At 32.6% G+C, this 26675-nt stretch overlaps 1 protein-coding gene and 1 pseudogene across 3 annotated transcripts in view; both read left to right on the top strand.

The window, feature by feature from the left end:
• The first annotated feature begins 5154 nt into the window (after positions 1–5154).
• On the top strand, positions 5155–6179 carry LOC127899907 (F-box/kelch-repeat protein At3g23880-like; annotated as a pseudogene).
• A 1662-nt stretch (positions 6180–7841) lies between these two features.
• LOC102613513 (trans-resveratrol di-O-methyltransferase-like) overlaps positions 7842–26675 on the top strand; it is a 35829-nt gene continuing 16995 nt past the window's right edge. Inside the window, exons 1-2 of one of the 3 annotated variants that reach the window (XR_008051631.1) lie at positions 7842–8660; positions 9293–9652. Coding sequence is in view for 1 of the 3 variants with exons in the window: in XM_052433294.1 (XP_052289254.1) it covers positions 7893–8660; positions 9293–9595 (1071 nt within the window). In the remaining 2 variants the exon portion in view is untranslated. Of the gene's footprint in view, positions 8661–9292; positions 9832–26675 lie in introns of those variants that run through there. The other 2 variants (XR_008051632.1, XM_052433294.1) reach the window with 2 other exon arrangements.

Raw genomic sequence — 26675 nt, 5'->3', positions numbered from 1 at the left:
TAAAAAATTAAAAAAAAAATTTAGACATTTTTTTTCTCTTTATTAAGTTTTTATGTTCATTTTTCTTCTTCTTTTTAATTTCTCCTCTATAAATATACATTTTCCAACTTTTGAGTCGAAGATGGCTGAATATGGAGTGTAGTGCCTCTAGAAACGCATCTTCTTAGTTAAAAAAAAAATCATTTTCTTTTTCTATCATTTTAAGTGTAACTTTTCTAATTAGTTTTTATGCATCATTTTCACATTTCTGCATGCATATTTTCCTTTCATGTTTAGAATATGTTGGGGGGTAGAATGTTGTTTAAAACATAATAATAATAATTTGTGTGATTTGTTTTAACACTGGATGACATGATTAATTTCAAATTTTAGTATTTGTATTATCTTTGGTCTTAAGTGATGTTACGTTATGTTTGCTACTTTACATGTTGATGTCGGAGACAAATATGAGTTGCTTGAAGGAATGAACATGTCATAAATAAGTGCCAAGTGAGTTGTTGAGCCTATCATTTTCTTGGAGAGTAACCCTTTTGCCCATTCTCTATACAGCTTAGCAGTTTATTATTTTATACACGATCTCTAAATTTCTTTTGAGTTAACCCTTAAAAAAATGGTAAAATAAAAAAAAAGAAAAAGAAAAAGAAAAAAATGTGTGTTGCTACATTGGGAGGCTCATCTAACTAGTAGATATGGATGATTATTTAGAGCCCTAAAAGACGATGGAAAGGCCATCTTTGATCCGTTTGAGCCTTTCTAGCCATCCCTTTTATTAAATATCCATAGTTAACCCTTTTGAGCCTTTAAAAACAAAAATCCTTTTCTTTGTCAACTTATCATCTTGACCCACTTCAATTTGGAGTATTACCCGATGTCTTATAAGTTCCATCACCTATTTATGTTTGAGAAAATGTAAATAATTATGTTGTTCAGTGAAGTTATGCCAAATAAAAGAAAAAAACAAAAAAAAATAAAAAAAAACAAAAAACAAAAGTTGTTGTTTCAAAAGAATAAAAATAACAACAATAGGTGAAATCCACCTTGCAACTTCCAAAAAAAAAAAAAATCCCTGCAATTTTTTTTCTCAAACATACAATTTGTTTTCCTTATTTCCCTTCTTTGTTAACCATGTCCCTAGCCTACGTTACGTCCTAATAAAAGTCCTTCTTGATTTTAGGGAACTATAGTCTGAAGTAGAAGCTAGTTATATGGGCTAAAAAGATGTAGTGGTGCATATAAAAAAAATAAATAAATAAATTGGGTTGACTAACAGTTTTTATTTGACTTGAGATCGTATTATTTTTAAGCTGAAGGCATATTTATTTCATCTCGGTGAGAGCATGTGATATCACTTCTTCATTATTTTCTCTCAATTACCATTCATTGGAGTGACTATTTATATTTGGTTTAATTTCTTTGTGAGATTGTCACTACTTCCAGTGAGATTTTGGGGTTTGACATGTCATTCTTGAAAGTAGCTATAACAAAGTCTACTGGGCTAATTCATGTGGATGGTTGATGTGGGTGTGATGTTGCTTTAGACTGGAGATAATGCTTATACTTTTATTTGATTGCTATCATTAATCTGATGGAATAAATATGAGTGTTTCTATTAAAAAAAAAAATTATTTTGAATTTGAATTTTGTTTTCGCTTTATTTGCTAGGGACTAGCAATAAGCTGGTTGGGGGGTGTGTTGAGTGTTAGAAAATGCATATTTATAAAGGAGAAAACCGTCATTTTACATTTCAAGTCTTACTAACACCTTTACTTTCATGAATTTAACCTTCTTTTGATTTAATTCCGTTTGTTTTATTTTAATTAAGTATTTTATGTATTTTAGGGGCATTATAATCATTTCACAATAAAGGAGAGATCAGACGGCAAAACGGATATCACTTTTGAACTCAGGACGGTCGAAAACCTTAGGAGGAGCATAAAAGGAAAAATGACATTATTCACATGTACGGTACTATTCACGGATACGGTACTGTCTACGTTACTATTCATGACACTGTTCACATAGACGGATCGATGATGTGGCATTGACTGATGACGTTGAATTGACTGATGACGTGTCACGATCCTGTTGGACTAAAATTCTTATATACTGTTGATGGTGACGTGGCAGCATATTAGTGGACGAAAAATCTCGCGTACGGTGCATGCATCACACAGGATTATTTTCAACCAAACCGCGTTACTGTTCATCCGGGTCAAACCGTGTTACTGTTCATCCGCGTGGTCAAACCGTGGACTGTTGACTGATGACGTGGCGCAATCCTGAGCGTCCAAACTGTTTTTAATCCGATGGCCATGATTTACTCCATGTATCTATAAAAAGGGGGTCTCTCCCCCCTAATTTGATATCTCTGAATCCATTTTTGGGATCTATTTTCTGTAATTTCTTCTCCATCTTGTATTTTCTTCGTATTTTAATAAATTCCCATTTTGCCCCTAGTTCAATTATGAGTGGCTAGTTTTCTTTCAAGCTTGGGTTGAAGGTGAAGTCTCAACATGTGTCATGGGCTTAATTTGGTAAATTTATTTTCTCTTCCCCTCTAGTTTTTGTGGATGTTTTGACTTCTCGTCGACAAATAATACTAATCTTGTCTAGTACCGCCTTGGTTTCACCGGCCCTCTAGTACAAGGTTATTATTATTTGGCACGATAAGCCCTTAGCACCATATTGATTAGAGCGTGGTTCATGAGGTGTGGATTCCCCCCTTATGATTTAATTGGCATTAATACGGATTATTTAGCCCATGATGCATGTTGATACGGATCCAGATACCCAAGTACGACATTTCAATAGAATTCTCTTCAATTTATTCTCGCCATTTCAATTCTAATTTTAGAATTTATTCTCGCCATTTTAATTTAAGTTTTAGTATATTCCAAATCTTTTCCACCACAAATCCAATCACCCATTTACAAAATTAATTCTACACAATTAAAATCCACCTCCTCGTGGGATCGACACTCGTCACCATTGATCTATACTACAATAGATTCGTGCGCTTGCGAGTACATTAAAATTTGCACAACACATATTCCATTTTAAGCACACAAGGAGGGAAAAAGTTTGCTTTCGCTTTCTTTGTAGTTGTTTGTGTGAATTCTTTTCCTAACATTATAAAGGGTTGAATGCTTTATTGACTTATTTTCTTAGGGTACAGGACGGATCATGTATTTATATCAAGAATAGAGGAATTATATATGGAAGAAATATTTTTCTTGAATTATTGGGATTCATTATAAACTTAGACATTAGCTAGCTGTTGGCTAAGTTACGAAGAAAATCTAGACTTGAATGATAGTTAGCTATCTTTTTTTTTTTCGCGAGTTTGCATGTCACAAGATTGTGTGAGATGATTCCATTGCAGGCCTTTAGTAGAGTAATACAAATTGCCATATTTGTATCCAATGGTTTGTTACTTAGGACCAGATGTGACTATTTGAAATCCATGAATTCCACATGTGGTGGGCAATGTATATCAACATAGTTGTCTTTTATAAGTAGTTTAATAGTATTTTATACTTTAATTAATTACATACTTGTGTGTATTATTTAGTTAATAATGCTTAGGACCAGATGTTTCAATTTTACAAAATTCAAATTTTAACTAGAATAAAAAAAATTAGGGCTTGACTCACTTAAATGTAATGTAACATTTAAATAAACTCATGAGTCAACCTATAACAGCTCAATTGTTTCACTTATTGTAATTTTTATTATTTTGCGTGACAATTCAAGCGTTGTTGTATGTAACATATGATGTGACGTAGCATGACCCTCAAAAATTATATATTACATATTACATCACTGTACAATTTTGACAATTTTGATTCCAAGTCCAAATGAAAGTAATATTTAATTTTTTTAGCTGAAATATAAATGAGTTTTAATTTTTCTAAAGTATGAATACAAATATTTGAGCAATATTTTTTTAAATATCTGAATATAAATGGCTTCTTTTTATTTTTATAAATATAAAAATATTAAACATGATTACTTGATATGTATATCCTTTTAAATAAAAAAAATTAAATTTTATAGTTTAGGAAATAAGTATATTTTATAGAGATAGTTTTGGAATATATAACATTTACTTCTCATTTAGACCTTTTCTCTATTTTGGTAAAACTTACAAAAGTTTATTTATTATATTTAAATGTAAATATTTGAAAATCATAGATAAATTAGAAACAAAAATGCAAATTTTTTTAAAAATATGAAATTAATAGAATTTCAGACTTCAAACATTTAATAAACAAGCCTTTAGATTTTATAAAATTCGGACATGCGGACTAGATACACTTTTGTATGTATCATTTACTGTCACACCTTTAATTTTATTTTGCGATATTATAGAGAGAGCCCAATATTTATTTTCAAATGAAACGATCAACACAATTTCACAAATTGAACGAAACTTACTGTGAGAAGATGTTATTAGATCCAGAGGCTATTGCATTCTTGTTTCAAGTCAAGCTCTTGATCTTGAACAAACTCCAAATCAGGCATTCTGTCATTTCATGAGTTCATTTTCCGTTTTTCCGAAAAAAAATGATGAGAAAAAAAAATCATAAAGTATTTTTTTCAAAGTGACTCCAAACATAAATTTTCCATTATTTTCGTTTTTGCGAACAAGTTTTGTATGTTACAATTTTTTATTATACCTTTATTATTTTCTCAACAAGCTACCAGTTGTTTCTTCCATAATGAAATGGCAATATAAATTGGTAACGGAAACACTTTTCTAGATGCACAAAATTTTTTAGACAAATCTAAAATTCTGTGTGACTATTTCTAAACACAAAAGGACCTGTGTAACAATTTTTGAATTCTGATGTCAATGTCTTTTTCTTTTTTCTTTTTTTTTTGAAGAAAAGGAAAAATATTTTTTTAGAAAAAAATATGTTGATTTAATCAGAGTCATCTTGGTTTCAATAAATAATTAATCTTCTAGTATAGTAGTCTTGCTGTCAGTGCAATGTACTGATTATTCAATTCACTATGTACAAATTACAAGTCATCTTAACATTATGAACCAAAAAAAAAAAAAAAAAAGCACATCTTGTAAAGCACACTTGTAGAAAATCATCAAAAATGGTTCCATGATCCAGATTTACACAAAATCAAGCTAAAATAGACATGGCCAAACTTCCACAAGATATTTTTACTGATACACTATCGCGGCTACCTATTGAGGTCCCTTTTTATGGTTTAAGTGTGTATCCAAGACATGGTTTTCTTTAATCTCTAATTCTCAATTTGCCAAATTCCAACTCTAACAAGCAATTTTAAAAGTCCGGTACCAGTGGTAAAATTTGTAGAGTCTTACTCACGACTTCTCCACTTCAATCCATCGATTATAGAGCATTTGGATTTGGTGATCTGAGAAACGGTAATGTAACACTGCAACTTGGTTATCCTGGGAAAAAAATTCCTGAAGATGATGCTACTATTATAGGATCCTGTAATGGCATGGTGTGCATATATTTTGATTCCACCAACATGGTTTTGTGGAACCTGAGTACTCGAGTTTCCAGGGAATTCTCAATGCCTGATCCTTTTCCTGAACAAGATGATTTTTCAAATGGGTTTGGTTATGATTATAAACTGATTAGATGTTTTATTTCAACTATTGGAAATGGAAACGTTTCCAGGGAAACTAAACTTCTTGTTTTTTTCCCCTGAAAAACGGTTCCTGGAAAGAAATTTAGTACTTTCTTTGGAGTGCTGATATCTTCAGAATAGGAGTTCTGTCAAATAACCTACTGCATTGGCTTGAAATGCAAAAAGGAGCTTCTGAGAAGAAGTATGTAATTGTGTCATTCGATCTGATAGAAGAAAGATTCGAAGAGATTTTGTCTTTGCAAGATCATACTGACCAAAATACGTATGTTGTAAACTAGAGAAATTGGAGAGACCGCCTTATCATTTTCAACGATCAAAAGGACCGTAGTTTCGGGGCCTGGGAATTGGAAGAATCACATGGACTAGAGTGTTCAGCATCTCAAGTAAGATATTTCCTAAATATGAATATTATCCAACTCTAGTAGGCTTTACTAAAGAGCATAAAGTTTTGGTGGAGATTGATGGAGGGAAGTTAGTTTTGTAGAACAAAAAAGGAAAAGACATTCAGAAGTTTTGAGATATATGATGAGTGGCATTGATTTGAAGGTATCATGTGCGAGGAAAGTTTAGTTTCTCCAATTGTTGATGAAGCAAGCAAGTTTTAGAAACAATGCTCTAAGGAAAAGGTAATAATGACATTATCAGTTTTGGCCTTTGACTTTTTTTTTTTTTTTTTTTTTCTGAACACTTATCACTTGCTGCATCTGAAATGTGATTCATAATGGCAGTGGCATCTTTACAACTCTTTAAAAATAAAAAGCGAAAAAATAGAAAAGAAAATTGCGATATTCATATTCTACCATGTCGTATATTCATTTGCTTTTTCTGATCAAGATGCATGAGCCTCAAGTGGGTGCATTTAAGGTTGGGTTTTAAAGTTTATTGAAGCACTCAACAACTCATAAATGCAATTATTGCCACAATAATGGAAGTATCTTTCAAATTTTTATTTTGATCAAAAGTCATCTGGATTTAATCTATAAATAAAATCTGCATGTGCATATAGTCTCAGTGTCTCTAATGGCTGAGATTTAAAAACTATGTCCATCTCTGCTTAGGTGTCGATGCATTGACCAATTAAATCAACCATAAATAGATTATTAGTAAGGTGTGGATCACCCCTTATGAACTCAACATCTCTCCCATGCTTTGCCGATATGGGATTCGCCTAGGGTGTTATATACACCCCCTTAGGGAGTCAGCGTCTTTGCTGAGATTTGCCCCACTATCGCTCAAGAGGACACGCAGAATCGCTCTGATACCATAATGTCATGACCTCGCTCATACCTGACAAAATATTGTCTGCTTTAAACCTTATTAATGCCCGTGTGTGTTTGTTTATGGGGCGCCTCAAAGCTATAAATTTCTTATCATTTCTTATCTTTTTGAAGCTATCAAAAGATACACTATAGTTAGCAATAAGAATAGTGCTGGCTAAGTGTTGGCAGGAGAAAGAATCTAGAGATAATTTTTAATAAAGATGGTTAATTTAGAAATTTTATATGCGTTTAGTGAATGAATAATGCTGCATGTATTTAAAATAGCACAAAATTTAATACAAAAGCATAAAAAATTAAAAAAATTCTTGTGTTGTGGTGAATTCTTTTCTTGTAATGAATTTTTTTTTTTTCAGTGATGGCGTACTATTTTTTATACTATCTTTTTTTTATATATATTGGTATTGTCAGCCAACCGATGAATAAATTGTAAAATATTAATGTGAAAAATCTCTGCACCTCTTCGAATTTTATTTTTTAAAAGATAAGGAGATAAATGATTTCAAATTAATCTTTTAACTCTCTAACTTTTGTCAAATTTAAATTTGAATAGCCAACAAAATAAAATTAATTGAAAACTCTACCTCCGTACTCCGAGTGCGATTATTTTGACTCGAATTAATGCCTTAAAAATTTGAAAAACAGACCAGCACATTGAATATATAAAATGTGCCTGTATATACATCACACCCTGCCAATCACGGTGTTGTAATAATTGAATCATTGATCAGTAAATATATCTTATTGTCCTTTTCTCATGCGCATGCATCATTACGAAGTCATGCTAACAGTGTTGTTAGATTGTAACTTGTTAGATTATAACAAATCATATTTGCAAATATTCACATGAGGAGTCAAACATGCTTGCATAAAGTTAGTCCACATTTGCGAGCAAGCGTGATTATATATAATGTGCTTCTCTATTATAGTGTATGATCAATCAGGCAAGCTTAATTTAATTGATCATCAGTATCTATGGATGCGAATCAAGATCTAGGAGCAAAAGAGTTGTTTCAAGGCCAAGCTCAACTGTATAAGCTCATGTTTAATCATTTAAGCTCGATGTCACTCAAGTGCGCGATTGAGCTAGGCATAGCGGATATAATTCACAGCCACGGACGGGCCATCACTCTTTCTGAGTTGGTCTCGGCACTTGATATTCAGCCTACAAAAACGACTGGTTTATTCAGGCTCATGCGCTTGTTAGTTCACTCGGGCTGCTTTAACAAAACCAAAGTCAATGGACAAGAAGAAGCATACGGGCTCACAGCTGCTTCTACTCTGCTCATCAAAGACAAGCCCTACTGTTTTTCACCAACTGTTTCAGTATTTCTTGACCCATGTTTTGTCGCTGCATTTCAGTCTTTAGGTAGTTGGTTCAAAGGGACTGATCTCACGTTGTGGGAAACTGTTCATGGAATCAAGTTCTGGGAATTTATGAATCAAAACCCTGGAATAAACCAGCGGTTCAATGAAGCAATGGCCAGTGACACTGAAATACTGACAAGCTTTGTTGTCAAAGCCGAGTGCAAGCAAATCTTTGAAGGGTTGGGCTCATTGGTTGACGTAGGAGGTGGCAACGGATCGCTTTCCAGAATCATCTCTGAAGCATTCCCTGGCATCAAATGCACTGTACTCGACCTCCCGCATGTTGTTGCTAACCTGCCTGAGGCCGACAACTTGAAATACATAGCAGGTGACATGTTTCAGTTTATCCCTCCGGCAGATGCCTTTCTCTTCAAGGTAAGATCCAATTTTAAAAATTTAAAACAACGTCTTAACCGTTTTCGTAAATACCAGATGATTTATTTCAATTGTTCTGTGTGCAGCACACATATCCGGACGTTAGAATCTTACAAAATCAGGATTTGAATGATCCAAATCAGATTTAAAGTAAAAGCAAAATGCTACACAACTCTAAATTTAATTAACATTTGGATTTTACAGAATCTAGAAGTTTAGGCTTTAGCATGATCATTTACGTAGTCATTCTCTAGTGCGGTTACCCTCATTTTTTCGAGTGTAGATTCGAAGTTTACCATATTGGTAAAGGCTTGTATAACATTGAAACTTATTTTTTCATAACTTATATGTATATGTATTTATATGTGCGTGTGTGTGTTTATAGGCGGAGTAGTAAAGCGTTTTATCTACAACACTATAAAATTATTTTACAATATTTAAAACAACCAATCTGCATTCTAAAAAGTATGATTTGTGTATGTGTGCGCGCATAGATAGATAGATAGACACACGCACGAACTGGGATTTTATTAAAAAGAAAAAGTATATTTTAACTAAAATGTCAGATCAAACAACAGAACTGCACTATAAGTAGTGGATATTAATTAAATGAGTGATTGGCATGGTTGCAGTTGATTTTTCATGGATTAGGTGATGAGGATGGGTTGAAGATACTGAAGAAACGCAGAGAAGCAATTGCAAGCAATGGTAAGAGAGGAAAGGTCATAATAATAGATATTGTTATCAATGCAGAGGAAGAGGAACCCGAATTAACCGAAACAAAGTTCTTGTTTGACATTTTGATGAGCGTTAACGCTAATGGAAAAGAGAGAACTGAAAGTGAATGGGCAAAGCTATTCTCCGACGCTGGTTTCAGTCACTACAAAATAACACCTATATTTGGCATGAGATCCCTCATTGAAGTCTATCCATAAAGAATTGAGTAACCGTATTCCCGCAAGTCTCTTGTACTGCTTGATGGAATAGCAAAAGTTTCGTTCAAGATGTATGCGTAGTAGTTGAAATGTCTCGTAATGACTAGAAAATGAGGTGACACACGGGTTTGAATATAGGATGAGTCACTCAATTAAAATGCTATGGTCTTTTGGTATGGAAACTTAAATATCCTAGACCACCCTTTAATATATTAAGAATAAAGGATTAGTGTGTACCGTGTTATATTGCATTTTTATATTGTTTCCAGCATCTGCTCTTATGTTTTATCTTTACTAATTAAATTACGATCTTTCTTAAGTTATTGTGTTCCCAAAACAAGTAACTGCAAAATAATTTATATTGTTACTTTGGATATCTTCAATTAGGTTGTACATTAATGATAAATGATTCAAAATTTATATTTGCAATGTAAGTAAAAAATAATAATAATTTGTAAAAAAATTAAAAAAGCAAAAATAACCTATTCAAATTAATGAGTAATATTACTATTCAAAATTAATATTTCAAAAGTATAACATCCCCACGATTCTTCTAAGCCAATCAGAAACATCATTGGCTAAGATTGTTTGATGTAAGCCAAAATTGATATTTAATTATTTTATTTAGTATTTTAATTTTTCAAGCAGAATTTATAATTGGACTTGTATTTGGGGTGCATGGATTCTGTTTTCCGGTTTACTATTAGAAAGATTATGTCACGGACTTAATAATTTATCATTAAAATCCTTATTTTATGCGAGGGTTTTATCTATCTTGATCACATTTCCACTATGTTATTACAAAAATCTTCAATTAACATGCAGTATAATATCCAAGTCAACTCAATCAAGTGAAGCTAATTAAAACTGAGGATCAAATAGCACAATCAACCTTACATAACAAGCAAGAATAATGGAAGCCATGAATTAATCACTAGCCGTTAGACCTCTATTCGTTTCTTTTAATTTAACTAGGTGGAAGCCAAGAATCTTGGGCAAAACACTATGCCCCATATTGTCTATGCATCCAACGATTCGTCAATGAAACTTTTTTTTTTATGGTATCACAGCCAATCTTGAGAGTCACAGACATGCATGGTTATTATGTTTCAATGAAAAAGAGTTTGCCACTAGTGAACCTCTTAAGAAAGTTGGCTTGCTTGAATGTAGATCAGTATACAAAAGAAATTCGAAGCTATTTGTGATTGTTTGGCTGCCGTCAAGAAACCAGTGGAAGATGTCGATAAACAGTGGCAATTGGCACGTGGACTTGGACCAGACTTGAGACCTGAAGGTAGCGATGCTGGGAAAACCTCCATACGGTCAATTTGGTCCTTTTAAGGTTCAAAAAGTTGAATTAATTTTCTTGTAATGCAAGCTAGTATCTAAGATGGTCAATGGATCTAGAGATGGTGGAAAGAAAAAAACACTTAAGGAAAGATGTAATTGATTGATTATGTTAACTGCTAGCTCATTTGTAAATTTGAAAGATAACGAAGACTCTATTGTAATTCACCCCATTAAGTGCAGTGTGATTATACAAAGAGTAGCATTAGGCATCTTGAAATTTTACCTCAAATGATATGATATTCATAACGATGGCATAGTTTAATTAACTCACGTAATATTTGTGAATAACATGTTACATACCATGCATATCACATAATATTTCAGTGTGAATATTATTTTCTCTTTCATGATAAATTGTATTGTGGGCATTTAAATATACAATATCGTAAAATTTAACTAAAGAGTTGGTGTAACCAAATATTTTGATAAGGATATCTAATGAAATTTCAAATAAATTTCATTTTGACCTTAAATTCCAAGCGACCTGCAGAATATATACACTACGATTTATTCAGAGCAATCCGAAAACGAAATAGTATGAGCTTTCAGTTTGATTAAATATTTTTCCCAATACATTCAGATTTCAGAAAGTTTCAAAAGAAAGCTGAAAAAATATATCAATAATTGAAATGAAAAAAGTTAGAAGGAGGTATCTAAAAGTCAATTTCAACGCCAATGATGTGTAATTCCACATGAGTAAACTAATTAATTGCCATGAGAAAACGAAAAGAAAAGAAAAGAAAGGTGCGTAAAATTTAATTTGACAATAACAGCTACGTTCTCCACCCCCCCCCCCCCCCCGCCCCCCGCCCCCCCAACACCAAAAAAAGGCATAAATTTCATTTGACAATGATGTCCTGATATCCATGACCTCAACTTGGGAAAGGAAAAAAAAAAAAATTCATCATAAAGAAATTTCATTTGACATATTATCATTTATCTTGCTTCGCTTGGTATCATTTGTGCATTTTATTGTCTTTGAAGCATATGATTTTTTTTAGTTTGGTACTATGTTGGTGTTATTTTAATTTATATATTAAGAAACGTGATTGTTATATGGAAGAAATATTTTGCTGAAATAATGGGATTCATTCTAAACCTAGACATTGACTAGCTAGCCGTACACTACAAGAAAATGAGACATTTCCAAGAAATAAAAGATACACTGTCGGAAATAGACTTATTTTGTTGTTTAATGACCCCTATTATTTTATATAATAACATTATTTTATTATTTTATTATTTTTATTGTTGAAATATCTATATTAGGGAAGTAATGTAACATAATAATAATATACGAAATATACTAAATGTAATTTCATTAATTTCAACAATTTATAAAATCACATTCATCATTCAAAAATGCAACAAAAATATCAATTTTATAATATCTTTTACAGAAAAAAATACCAAATTATAAACAAAATGATATCACCATATCTTAGATATGTTCAATCATCCTCTAAAACAACTTGAGTTGCTGAATCATTTGCCTCAACTTCATCATCCTCATACCCATCATCATCTTCTCTCGTCAAAACAATGTCCTAGGTGAAAGAAGGAATTTTAATCATTATTATTACCAAAACAAGAACTTGTATAAAACATAATCAAGAAGCTGAGACTAATGAGAAAAATATTGTAATAAAAACAAGTTTATATAGATGCATAGTCTCCATTTCAAAAAATCTAATAATTATTTCATCATTCACCTATATTAGAAGCTTGTCCATAATTACTTAAGTTCATCAACTAATAGAGCAATGACAAGTCACCAATCATTTTTTGTGAGAACTCAAAGCATAGAAAAATTCATTCACTTAATCTATTAATAAAATGAAATAAACAATCTATACCTTACGACATGATTCTTGTACAGACTTTCCAAGAACAAGTTTTATCATTCTTTTCAACTTCTGGATTCCTTTCTCTAAGTCTTTTACTTTTACTTCTAAATTACTACATTGATGCTTGTTACGTCCTTGACTTGGAGAACCATACACATCCTTGCCTTTGATGCCTGCTCCCTGACCAACAACACACTACTAAAAAAATGACTTTCACTGACACTTTGCTTCTGACACTTTAAAAAAAGTGTCAGTAATTACTTAACTATGCACCATTTTCCGCTTTTAACAAATAGGTGTCACAAATTATTAATATTAGTGTGTCAGTAAATTAAATATCAAAGATCACTAATACTAATGTATCAGAGATTAAAAAAAATAATTATAATTTGTTTTGATTTCAACTCGAACCTGGAACTTCTAAAACTCTAAAAGTTCTAAATATAGACCACAAACCACTTAACCATGTAGATTTAAGTTAAAGACATAATGTTATATAAAAACTTAACATATAAAAAACAAAACCCTAATTCCCCTTCTTTATTGTGCAAGAGAGCCCGCGCCGCAGCCGCCTAATTTCCCTTCCCTTGCTTGACTTCTTCTTCTCTATCGTGAAAGACGGAGAATGACCATGTTGTCGCTGCTACGAAATGCCCACGCCCTCCCCGCCGCCGCTATCACTTCCGTTCCAACGTACCGACGCTGCAGCTTCTAGCCGTTCTCCATTTGCTTTGTTTGCTGCCTCTGGTTTCGTTCTCCTTCCAGCTTCGTTTGCTGTCGTCAACCGTACAAGGTAAAAGGCGTAATTCAATCTTCTTTTAGGCATGGGTAAGTGGCATTATAGGCACTGAAACTGCTGAGAGAAAAGTTTCATACTAGTACAGGCACTTTGCTCTCTTCAATCTTTGTACTTTTCATTTTTCCTTTGAATTTCATTTCTGGTTATTCAAAATTTTTGAGTTTTTTTTTTATTTCCACCCTTTACACAAACTCTCATCTCCAAATTTTTGGCCTTCTCCTTTTGGCCATTTTGCTTTTGGATTTTACACCAGTGGCAATGGCTTCAAGGTTGGAATATGGCTCATTGACAGCAGAAACCTAGCAAATAAAACAATTGTATGGATTGCTCGACGCGAAGACTCGTGGTCTCATCCGGTGCTGCTCTACAGTTCTCTGTAGATGGCAGCATAGTCCTACTTCGCAACTCCAATGGCGAAGTCCAATTGATAGCTGAACCTACTCAAAGAGTTGTGGCTGCTGCAATGCTTGATTCTGGTAACTTTGTTTTATTTTTTATTTTAAAAAATAAAAAGAAGATACTTTGATATTTATTTACATGAAGCAATAGCAACAAATTGAAAAAGGGGAGTTTTCTCCTTGTGAAACCCCAACTAGGCTTGATTCAAGAGAGCCTTCTGACCTTCCACTTGGTAAGAATTAAGAAACCAAAAGAAAAAAAAAACTCATTTTCATTCATTTCATTCCAATACCAAATTGAATTTTCTTTAATTTCTGGCTTTTGTTGGTCTTTGTAAAGCAAGAATGTTCAATAATAATACTCAGGACATGTTGTGAAGGGGAAAAATAGAGGAGCAAGCTTATTTGCAACAAGCCCTCGAGCTTCAAAGTAGAAGATTAGTGGGGCTGCAACTTCTTGATGTTCAAAAGCATCATCCTCACAGGGCTCTTTCTACTGGCAGCCCAATTCCTTCCCCCACTCACTCTCCCAGTATTTTCTATCAAACGTTTCTCTTTCCTCTGCTTCACAATAGCAGTACAGAACCTCTACTAGGTACTAATCTTCATTTGTTTAATTTTTAATCAAACTAAAGAGACTAAGAGTTTCATTGATTTTTTTAACAGAGAATGGTTAAAGTCCTTGACCACACAAATGCATGTTTTACTTCTTAGTAGGATGATTATATTTGATTTGACAAGTGTTATTGCGCATGAATGCATGTACAAGTTTGCTAGAATTTGTGTTGAAATAAGATCAGAAAAAAACTTAGGAATGTAAGGTCTGATAGTTGAATTCCTGGAAAGCTGATTATTAGGATCAATAAATGTTGTCATACTGTCAAGGAGTTTGCATTGTTTCTTAACAAGCTCTTATTTCCACTATACATCAAATTTTTAATATCATCTTGTAACTATCTGGCTCTTTATAATATTGTATGTGTTTTCTTACTAGCCTTTACATGGGTAGGCTACTATGTATTAAGCATGTATGTGGTTGTTTTCTATATATATTATGTTCATATAAAAATAAATATTAGCCATGATAACAGAAGTAGAAAGAAGGCAGTGGGGCTTACTGTTGAAAGTTTTATGAATTTGTCTCCACCTCAGGCTTCCGAAATTGGGTTGTTAAGTGAAAATAATAAGGTTAATTGGTCTTTCTTTTATTTAGTTATTTATTTCTATCTTTTTCATGTTGAATCATTTATTTTGTGCAAATGTAAAAATCATAATAAAATTATTAAGTTTTTGTGTTGATTTTGGGAGTTGGTATGCAAGGATTGAATGGAGAAAAAAGAAAGAGAAATGATGATAGAGTGGTGGAGAAGTCAAGAGAAGTGATTCAGGTGAGAACAAAAAAGGCAGAGTAATGGCCAGTCTATATGTGGGAATCTCTAAATTGGAAGCCTGGATGGTATGAAAAGGATAAGAGGCTTCTAATAATTTTTCTTAATTTTCAAGTGTTTCTACTAATTTTTATTATATTTTTATTATAATACTTTTCACAAGATGTTCTAGAAAGCACTTGTCATATATCTTTAATTCTTGTGACAGATTATATTTCTAGAGACAATTTGCAATGAGGGAAACATAATTGAAAGAAATATGCATCTTAAAATTTAGCAAAGCCCCTACCATGCTAAAGCATATGGCTACTTTCTAGAACTGCCAATGTCCTATTTAAATTTAATTTTATTTATTTATTACGTAATATGGTGCACCAATTGCTGGTGTCGTGCATGCCTAATTTTAAAGCTGGATTACAATATAGTATATTTATTTATTTATAAAGCTTGAAAGAATTTCCTCATTGACTTTAATCTTGGCTATTACTTTAGCTTACTTTATATACTTTATTTATTTATTTAAAAGAGGGATTGACAAAATAGTGGATGAAACTATAACATTCATCTTTGTTTAATTATCTTTAAGCTAAAGTTGTAAAATATGGAAAGAATCCCTAAAAACATGCGCATGATAGATACATATTAATTTGATATAGCGAGTTAATAAATATGGATTGTCTTTATATACAGTTTTGAATTTACCTTTTTTTTTAAAGATTGCACAGTTTCTTATAAATATTTCTCTAATTTATAGGAGGACTATCAGTTGCTGATCAATTAGAAGACATTCCAGCGATTTAGGATTGATCAAGATTAATTGTGAGTGGAATGTTTGCAAATTAATACATACGTTATTATTAATTTATAAGTTTTTCATATAAGAACAAAATACTGAGTTTACATGTATTATATTTATTTCTTGCATAAATTTGAATAAAATATTTGCTAGAGTAGTTCTATGAAATTGTGATACTCGTCAAACTGAATTCATGATTAATAATTTAGTCTTGACATGCCATAGACGACCAAATCCATTGAATTAGATAAACATACCTGGCTTAAAATATTAAAATAAGCTTAAATTACCACTACATTGACAATGTGAAAGTGTTCGAAATAATTAGCGTTTGGTCGCTAGACTATTAAATTGGAAGAGTAATAATGCAGTTTCTAATATTTTATTTCAATATTGGTTGTAGATGCATATAATCCATTTTAGTTTTTAGAAATATAATTGTTGAGTCCAATATATTTTGTGTTGACTATTCATGGCCTCTAGTAGTTTTTATAGCCATGGTTAATATTGTTAAATATAAGTGTACTGGAAAAATTATTTCACTTTATAGGAATCCATTGATTTATAGGACTTGTTGATTACAGGAGCTGTAAGTGATTTTTCCAGAATTATGAATTTATTATTGGAGCTATAATTATAATAATTGATATTTTGGTGTACTAATTGATTTTATGTACTTGCAGATGAGGAAAAAATGAAGCCGCAGATAAATATTGAGTGACCTTGAGCTTTTTTTTTTGTTGGATAATGTTTATTGAAACTAATTTAATAATTTGTTGTCAAAAACTTAGTTTGGTACTTATTATTTTTTTTCTCCAAACAGTGTAATTGAATTATGTTAATTTAAGTGATGAGTTTGATATATTTATTATGTGAATTGTTTTGCGAGATTTGGTATACGTAATAGGTTTTGAGTTTTTTTAATTGTAAAACAAATAAGAAAATATAATTAAAACAAAAATATCCTATTAACCAAAACTAGCATAACAACACTTGATTCTGAAGTACTGTAGTCACATAAATCATTGACATGTAAATTGTATCATTAAATAGTAACACTATAGTGTTACTGTTTTGGCGATACTATAGTAACACGAATTACTGACATGTAAAATAGTATTATCAAATACTAATACTATAGTGTCATTATTTTTGTGATACTATAATGACACGAATTACTGACACCAAAATCACTGACACTAAAAATTAGTGTCAGTGCGTTCTGGTTTGAGCATTATTGACACAATTAACAAGTGTCAGTAAAAGTGATTACTGACACTAAGTTGGTGTCAGTAAAACTCATTTTTGTAGTAGTGACACGACCATGTGCTGCTTCTCTTGTCACTTCTCGATATATTTTCCATTCATCCACTGGCAAGCCTTGATCTACAACAGTGGATCTCATTGATTCCATTGTTTCCTATAATAAATAAATACATTTGTGTGAGTGCATATAGTAATGAAATCATGCAAATAAATCAGGAATATTATGAAAATTTAATATCAAATACACATATGCATTTCCTTTGCCTTGTTACTTGCCAATGTCCCCTTACATGAAACATCTTGAATAAATTAAGTGGCTTAAGTTCAGTACCTATTTGTTACTGCAATAAAGAATTGAAATTGAATATGATCATAATAAATAAACGCACTTCTTTTATGAGCAAAGTCAAATATTTATCTTCCCATTTTCTTTTCTATGCTTAGCCATTGGGACGAACTTGTAGTATGAATAAGTTTGGACTTGGTTCAATTCCTCTTGCTTGTTGTGCTTGTTTTCTATATATAAGTTAAAAAAAAAGCATAAAATCAACTTTGTTATTCTAAATCTATTGTTGAGTACTAGAGAATGCATATTTATAGAGGGTAAAATTGTCATTTTATGCTCGAAGTCTCACTAACATTTTCACTTTTACGTGTTTAAATTTTCTAAGCTTTTATAATCTGTGTTTTATTATAATTTAAGTATTTTATGTATTTCAGGGATATTTTAATCATTTCATAACTAACGAGAAGTCAGACAGCAAAACAGATGGCATTTTTGAACTCAGAATGGTTGAAAATTTTAGGAGGAGTATAAATGAGTATTCGACATATATATGGTACCGTTCAAATATAAGGTAATATTCACAAGTACAGCATTGTTTCACATATACGATATGATAATGTGGCATTGCAATGATGTAGCAGGATGCTACTGGACCAAAATACTGATGTAGCATTGACTGATGATGTGGCAGCATCTTATGGGACCGAAATGCTGATGTGGTGTTGACTAATGATGTGTACCAACTAATCAAAGCTTGCCATGTGGCGCAATCGTGAGCGTCCGAATTGTTTTCATCTGATGGCCACGATTTACCCATTGTATATGTAATAGAGGGCTCCTCAGCCTAATTTAACACCCTTGAATTCATTTTCGAGCTCCATTTTCTATAATTCTCTCACCATCTTGTATTTTCTACATATTTTAATAAAATTATCAGTTTACCCCTTATTCAATAATAAGTGGCTAATTTTGTTTCAAACTTGGGTTAAAGGTAAAATCTCAACATGATCCATGGGCTGAGGTAAATTTAATTTATTTTTCTTTTTTATTTATGTTGTTGTTTTGATTCATTGCCATAATATAAGAAACTTTGCATCTAATAACTTTTCCAACCTTTTATGATGTAGATTTTTCTGAAAGTTGAATTGCAATTCAATGTTTGCTTATCCAATTATTTATTGGACAAAAAGGAATTTAAAAATAAAACTTTAGTCATTTTAAAAGAATCGAACATGCTACCAACTCTCTTGTTAGAAGTTGTAATTTCATTTATAGATTCTAGGCTTCCATGGACTTGTGAAGTATTAAGTTATCTCTTGCAAAAAAAATGTATTCACTCTAATGGAACTAATTATTATGGGAAAGGTGATGTTTCTAGTTCTGGATAATTTCTTTTTTCTTTAATGCATATAGTTATTTTAGCCTACATTTCTTTGTTAGTTAGATAATTCACATATATGCAAATGAATTATTTATTCCATTTACATTTCTTTGCTAAAAAAAATAAAAACAATTTAATAAACTGATGTAAATGCTATTATTATTACTAATTTGCAGGCTATTTGCTATGACTTCGACAATGGTGTCTATCATAAATAACATTACTTTCTTTTATAATTCTTCTAAAGGTATCAATTGAGAATTTAGTACAAACTTTAGCTATTTTGCAATAGATTTGTTGTCAAAATAGCTGCTGAAAGTTTACAGGAGCTTTTTTTTTTTCTACAGTAAAACACCCCTTGGTAAATTGCAAGGGTTGTTTTCACTATAGAACGACAATAAGACAGCCTTTGTAGAGTTTTTAGGGGCTTTTTGCTGTGTTCTAAAATCAAAACAGCTCTTAGCAATTCTTTGGACTATTTTGTTTTGAAAACATTTTGAAGATTGTTGAGGAAAAAGGGAAATAACAGCATTATTTTTTTAGGAGGCTTGATGATGAGTTTGATAAATTTTGCAAGTGTTACCAGACTAAAGTTAAAAAGTTTATGTTGAGGCTAAAAGTTTAGGTGAGTAAATGCACATTTTGGTCCCTCTCGGGATAAAAACTAAGAAATTGGAAGGAGTTATGCAGGATTCTGTACAACAAGCCTGAAGAACAAAAGCATGAAAGCGGGATGATTTTGAAAATTCTTGAATAGTATATATCTCTACTTGCTTTTATACTATATCTGTGGCATTATTTTTGAAGTTTGACAATATTAATCTTGCAATTAATACTTTAATGCAAAGAAGGAATACACTCAGGATGAACTTAATGAGGTTCTTTTGGAGTGGGCTAACCATTTTTTTCCACATCCTTGTCGCATTTGCAAATTGGTTAGTATAAGTATGAAACTATAGATGCACCTTGTTATTAGTTGTTACAATTTGTTGAAATTAAAGTTGAAGTGTTAAACTGTAATGGTTGTTGTTAAGGATTGTAGTATAGATGATATGCATTTGATAATATTAGGTATTTTGATTGATTTTGGTGTAGATTGGGTTGATGGGTATAGGTCAGAGTGTTGCTGTGTATATTGCTAGAGTTAGAGCATTGTCGCAAGATGGTAGGTTGTTACGTATGATTTGGGGTATTAGTTGGAGTGTTACTGGGTATGTGGCTGGAATTATGATCAAGATGCATGAGCCTTAAGTGGGTGAATTTGAGGCAGGATTTTAATGTTCACTGAAGCACTCAACTACTTACAACAACTCCTAAATGCATATGAAGTAATTACTGCCACAATAATGGAGGTATCGTTCAAATTTTTATTTAGAGACAGTCATCTGGGTTTCAACTATAAATAAAATCTGCATTTGCATATAGTCTCAGTGTCTCTAATGGCTGATGTTTAAAAACAATGTCCAGCTCAGCTTAGGTGTTGATGCATTGACCAATTAAATCAACGATAAATAAATTACTAGCAAGATTAACATTATGATATTCTTGAAAGCAATCGTTTGATGATTATAAATCCATTAGAGGTTTCATTTCGACTGATAGAGATGTTTCCAAGGAAACGTATTTAGGTTTTTTTTTTCCGTGAAAATAAGTCCTGAAAAAGAACTTAGTACCTTCACTTTAGAATTGACATTTGTGGATCAAGAATTGGCTTGGAACACAAGAGAGGGGTTTAGATAATTAGCACTCACAAATAATACAACTCGTATTATTGAAAAAAAAAAAACTTGTATTCTGATTTTGATTGTTTACAAAGTGTGAATTTACAAAAGTTATGTACATAATTAAATAACTAGCTATCAGAGATTTAATTACATAACTACATAAATACAGCTGCAGTACATAATATGCTTTCCTAAACTACAAAATAGGTAATAAAATACTTTCTTTTTTGAGATACATGATATTATAAATTCTTGATAGGTAAATTCAATGATAACCTTGACTTGTGCAAGCTATGTTGTGTGTTTTAACTGTTGGCAAATTTTCTTTTGTTGACCATTTACAGCTTGCTTATTACTTCCCCTCAAGTTGGCAAGTGATATACGATCTGGATGCTAAGGTTTTGTCAAAAATTAGGAAACATGACTTTCGAGAGAGCTTTGGTGAATATATAGATAATTTCTATGTATGGCAATGGGGAGGGGAGGGGAGGGGACCGACATCCCCGCACCCATCCCCGATGTTATTTATATATCCCCGTCCCCATCAGAATTGCTTGAGGGGATCCCCGTCCCCTCCCCGAATAATAAGAGGGGATTCCTGAGGGGAGGGGACGGGGATCACCAAGGAGTCCCCAATCTCCGAATAACTAATACATTTTTATTTTTAAACTTGATTTAATCATATTAAAATAAAAATTTAAACAAAAATAAGGTTTGACAATATATCTTAGATTAACATGGTCGGGCAATGAATAACGTCGGAAGCGAATTTAGAAGATTAAATCCACCCACATTCGAAGGCAGTATAGATCCTATCGTAGCAAACCAATGGTTGCGAACCATGGAAAGAATGATAGAAGTATGCAAAGTACCAGAATAAAAAAAAAAAGTCTCATGTGTATCCTTTATGCTACGAGGAGCGGCAGAATACTGGTGGGACTCAGTTAAACGAATTTAAAATGAAGCAATAATGCAATGGGTGGAATTTAAAGAACACTTCTATAACAAATACTTTTCAGAGAATGTTCGCTCAGCCAAAAGAAGAGAGTTTGTTTATTTATAATAAGGAAGTATGTCTGTGCTAGAGTACATCCGAAAATTTGATGAGCTCTCTCGATATGCTCCACATATGGTTGCAACGGAAGACTTGAAAAATGACCACTTTATGCAAGGATTGCATAAAAATCTCACAAAAGACTTAAAGGTAGCTAGAGTTCATGATGCTTCCTTCAACGATCTGATCGATCGAGCCTTGGTAATTGAACAAGCAGATGAAGAAAAGAAGGAAGAAAAACGAAGAAACAAAAGAAGTATGGACCAGGGGAACTTTATAAAACAACACTCAAATAATAATAAGAGAAAGGGAACCCAATGGTCCAAGATTAGAGTAAAAGCAAACGCCAAAGAATCATCAAAAGGAAGTCCCACAAAAACCAAAGTGCAATCAATACGGTAGAACTCACCTTGGACAATGTTGAGCACATACCAGAACATGTTTCAAATGTGGAAAGGAAGAAACTTCATTGGGGACTGCTAGGAAAATGGTACGGAACAAGAAAAGACTAATGCTTGAGTATTCACACTCACCGAGACGGATGCATAAGGAAACCTCTCAGTAATATCAGGTGAACTATCTAACTCCAAAACTCATGCATATGTGCTAATAAACTCAGGAGCTACACATTCATTTGCCTCACCAGCATTCATTAAGAAAATAAAAAATGTCCCTGGCATAATAAATAGGCCTTTTAGTGTCATGGTATCATCTGGTGAAATATTGAATTCAGGACAATTAGTTAAGGCATGTGAGGTTGGTATTAGTGGTAATACACTATATGTTGACCTAATAATTATTAAGATGCATGACTATGACATAATTCTTGGCATGGATTGGCTATGGAAGCACTTTGCCAAGATATATTGTAAGAAAAAAAAGGTAACTTTTCGACCATCACAAAAGGAATCGTTTACATTTAAAGGAGAATGCAAAGAGAACAAAATGTCTATCATTTCTACATTAAAAGAAGCTAGACTATTAAATGGAGGATGTGACGGGTACTTGGCATGTGTGGTCATCGAAACATAGGGTGCGTTTGGGATTGAGGTTGGGCAGCTGTAGCTTAAAAGCTACAGCACTAAAGTGTTTGGTAAACACTAGCTGTTGTAGCTTTTAAGCTATATTGTTATGATTTTTCACTTGTATAATATAAAATTTATTATGTCTTTAATAATTTTATCAAAATTATTATTTAAATTTTATATTTACTATATATTATTAACTTTTGTTTCATAATTACAGCTTTTTTTTCACAGCAACTGTAGCTTAAAAGGTACAGCACCTCAATCCCAAACGCACCCATAAGAGCAAAGACCAAATTTGAAAGATATTTCAATGGTGAACGAATTTCATGAGGTCTTTCCTGAAAAACTCACAAGATTGCCACCGAATCGAGAAATTGAATTCAAAATCGATTTGCTAACAAGAATTGCTCCAATTTCAAAGGCGCTTTATAAGATGTCCCCACCAGAACTAAAAGAGTTAAAGAGTCAATTGCAAGAATTACTAGACATGCAAATGTGAAGCACCAGTATTGTTCGTAAAAAAGAAGGATGGATCAATGCAAATGTGCATCGACTACTGAGAGCTGAATAAGGTGACTATCAAGAACAAATACCCGCTTCCACGCATTGATGACTTGTTTGATTAATTGCAAGGAGCAGCGGTATTTTTAAAGATTAATCTATGATCAGGATATCACCAGTTGAGAATCAGGGAAGAAGATATTCTTAAAACAGTATTCAGAAAACTTTATGGACACTATAAGTTTGTCGTAATGCCATTTGGTCTAACTAATGCCCCAACAGCCTACATGGACCTCATGAACATGGTATTTAAAGACTACCTAGACAAATTCATAGTGGTATTCATTAATGATATTTTGGTCTACTCACGATCAAAGGAAGAGCATGTTAAGCACTTAAGGATTTTTCTTCAGACCTTGAAAGAGAAGCAACTTTATGCAAAACTAAAAAAATATGAGTTTTAGCTTGAAAAAGTAACTTTCCTTGGACACATCGTGTCTAAGGATGGAATTTTAGTAGACCCCTTAAAGGTGGAAGATGTAAACCAATTGTTTAGATCGACTAATGCCAAAAAAGTCAAAAGCTTCTTGGGTTTGGCTGGATACTACCGAAGATTTGTGGAAGGTTTCTCGAAGATCGCAATGCCACTGACCCAGTTAACAAAGAAAAATACTAAGTTTCTATGGACTCTAGAATACTTGAAAAGTTTTAAAGAACTAAAAAGACGACAAATCACTACTCCAATCCTAGCCGTTCCTAGTAGCTCTGAGGAATTTGTCATCTATAGCGATGCCTCTAAAATGGCATAGGATGTGTCCTCATGCAAAATGGGAAAGTCATTTCATATGCTTCCAGACAATTGAAAGAATATGAGAAAAATTATCCAACGCATGATTTAGAGTTGGCAGTACTAAAAATATGGCATTACTATTTAATGAGGGCGCATTGTAAGGCAGAAATCGAGCTAGTAGTATGAAAATTAGCTAACATGACACTTGGTTCAACTTTATTAGAAAAGATTAAAGAGGGGCAGGAAAGCGATTCCAACTTGAAGAAGTTGAAGATAGAAGCCAACTCAAAGGAGATGTCATTTAAAAGTCAGAGAGGGGAATCATCTTTTGCAAGGACAGGATATGTGTGCCAGACAATAAAGATAAAAAAGAAAGAAATTCTATTTGAAGCTCACACAACTCCAGGTTCACTTTACCTTGGTATAACAAAAATGTACAAAAACTTAAAGAAGAATTATTGGTGGCCTGGAATGAAGAAAGATATAATGGAGTTCGTGAAAAAATGTCTCACTTGTCAATAAATCAAAGTGGAGCACGAGAGACTAGCAGGACTTTAGTAATCCAATCAAAGCCCTTAATGGAAATGAGAAGAAATCACGATGGACTTCGTCGTTATTCTTTCAAAAACTACCAAAATGCATGATGCCATTTGGGTGATCGTTGATCGACGTACACCATAGACCAACTTGCAGAAATATATGTAAAAGAGATAGTAAGACTACATGGTGTGCCCATTTTTATTATTTCTGATCAAGATGCAAGGTTTACTTTGACATTCTGGGAAACGTTATATAAGGCTATGGGGACAAGATCGAAGTTCAATATAACATTTCACCCTCAAACAGATGACCAATCAGAAAGAACGATTCAGGCGCTTGAAGATATGCTGTGAGGATGTGTTATTGACTTTCAAAGATCATGGAGCAAGTATTTACCATTGGTTAAATTCGCTTACAACAATAGTTACCAAGCAACAATTAACATGGCACCATACGAAGCTCTATATGGTAGAAAATGTAGATCGCCTATTCATTGGGATGAGATGGGCGAGTAAAGACATCTTGGACCTGAGTTAATTACTACCTCATCTGAAGCGATCAAGAAAATATGTCAAAGAATGCAGGCAGCTCAAAGTCGACAGAAAAGTTATGCAGATAAGAGGCAAAAGCCTTTGGAATATTGGTGACAAAGTATTTCTAAAGGTTTCCCAATAAAAGGATCAATGAGATTTAAGAAAAAAGGAAAATTAAGTTCGAGGTTTATTAGGCCATTTGAAATACTCGATCGTGTCGGGAATGCTTCCTATCGACTTGCCCTCATACCATCATTATCAAGAATGCATAATGTCTTTCATGTCTCCATGCTAAAGAAATACGTCCCCTATGTGCTAGATTATAAACCTTTTCAACTAGAAGGAGACCTAACCTATGAAGAACGTCTAATTCAAATTCTTGATAGAAAGATAAAAGATTTAAGGAATAAGAAGATCCCTTTAGTTAAAAAACTATGGTAAAATAACTCAGTAGAGGAGACAACATGGGAACGTGAGGAAGAGATGAAGAATAAGCATCCTAAGCTATTCAGTAAGTAAATTTCGAGGATGAAATTTTTAAAAAGGGGGAGGAAATTGTGAGGTACAAATTTCTCCCTTAAATATAATAGATTTTATTTTAATCTAACAAGCCCCTAAAATTTATAATATTTAATTTTAAGGAATGATGACATAAGTAATGATATAAGAAATGATGACATAAGTGATGACATAAGTGATGATGTAAGAAGAAGTATGTAGAGAAAGTTAAGACTTATTGAATTTAGTAAGTTATTTATGAAGATTAATCTCAACCATTGATCAAGAGTTGTGGTGGCAAAATCCTAACCATCCATTAACTTTAAGAAATTCTATAAATACCCCCCACCACTTCTCATTTTCAATGCAACCTAAAAATTTAATTCCGTTATATTCTAAGTCATAATAACAAGAGTAAATGAATCCTTAATTTAGAAAGATATAGAGAAGTCAAGATAAAGAGGTAAGTAACACTTCAACTACAATGTAAGGATAAAGTTCTTTTCATACTTAAGTTCAGTTTTAACAATTCCTTTATATTATGATGGCTATTATAGTGTGATTAGTTATATCTTTATATGGTCGGCCATGCCGCCTAATATATGATGCTATGGTCGGCTCTGGCACATAATATGTGATGTTATGGTCGACTCTGCCGCCTAATATGTGATGTTATGGTCGGCTCTGCCGCCTAATATGTGATACTTATACTTAATTATGCTATGGTCGGGTATGCCGCCTATACTAAAGACTCTTGTTTTTAAATAGTGTTGTGTGTTGATTTTGTTATGCATCGAGGAATTTCAAATGTTATAAGTTGCATTAGATGCATGCATATCATGGACTACATTATAAAGAAAATGTTTCAAAAAATGAATGTATGAAAAATAAGTAGTTGTAC

This window comes from Citrus sinensis, chromosome 9 (genome assembly GCF_022201045.2).
Source record: "Citrus sinensis cultivar Valencia sweet orange chromosome 9, DVS_A1.0, whole genome shotgun sequence".
Classification (NCBI taxonomy): Eukaryota; Viridiplantae; Streptophyta; class Magnoliopsida; order Sapindales; family Rutaceae; genus Citrus; species Citrus sinensis.
The sequence above is the reverse complement of the archived record's forward strand: the minus strand, read 5'-3'. Positions and strand labels throughout refer to the sequence as shown.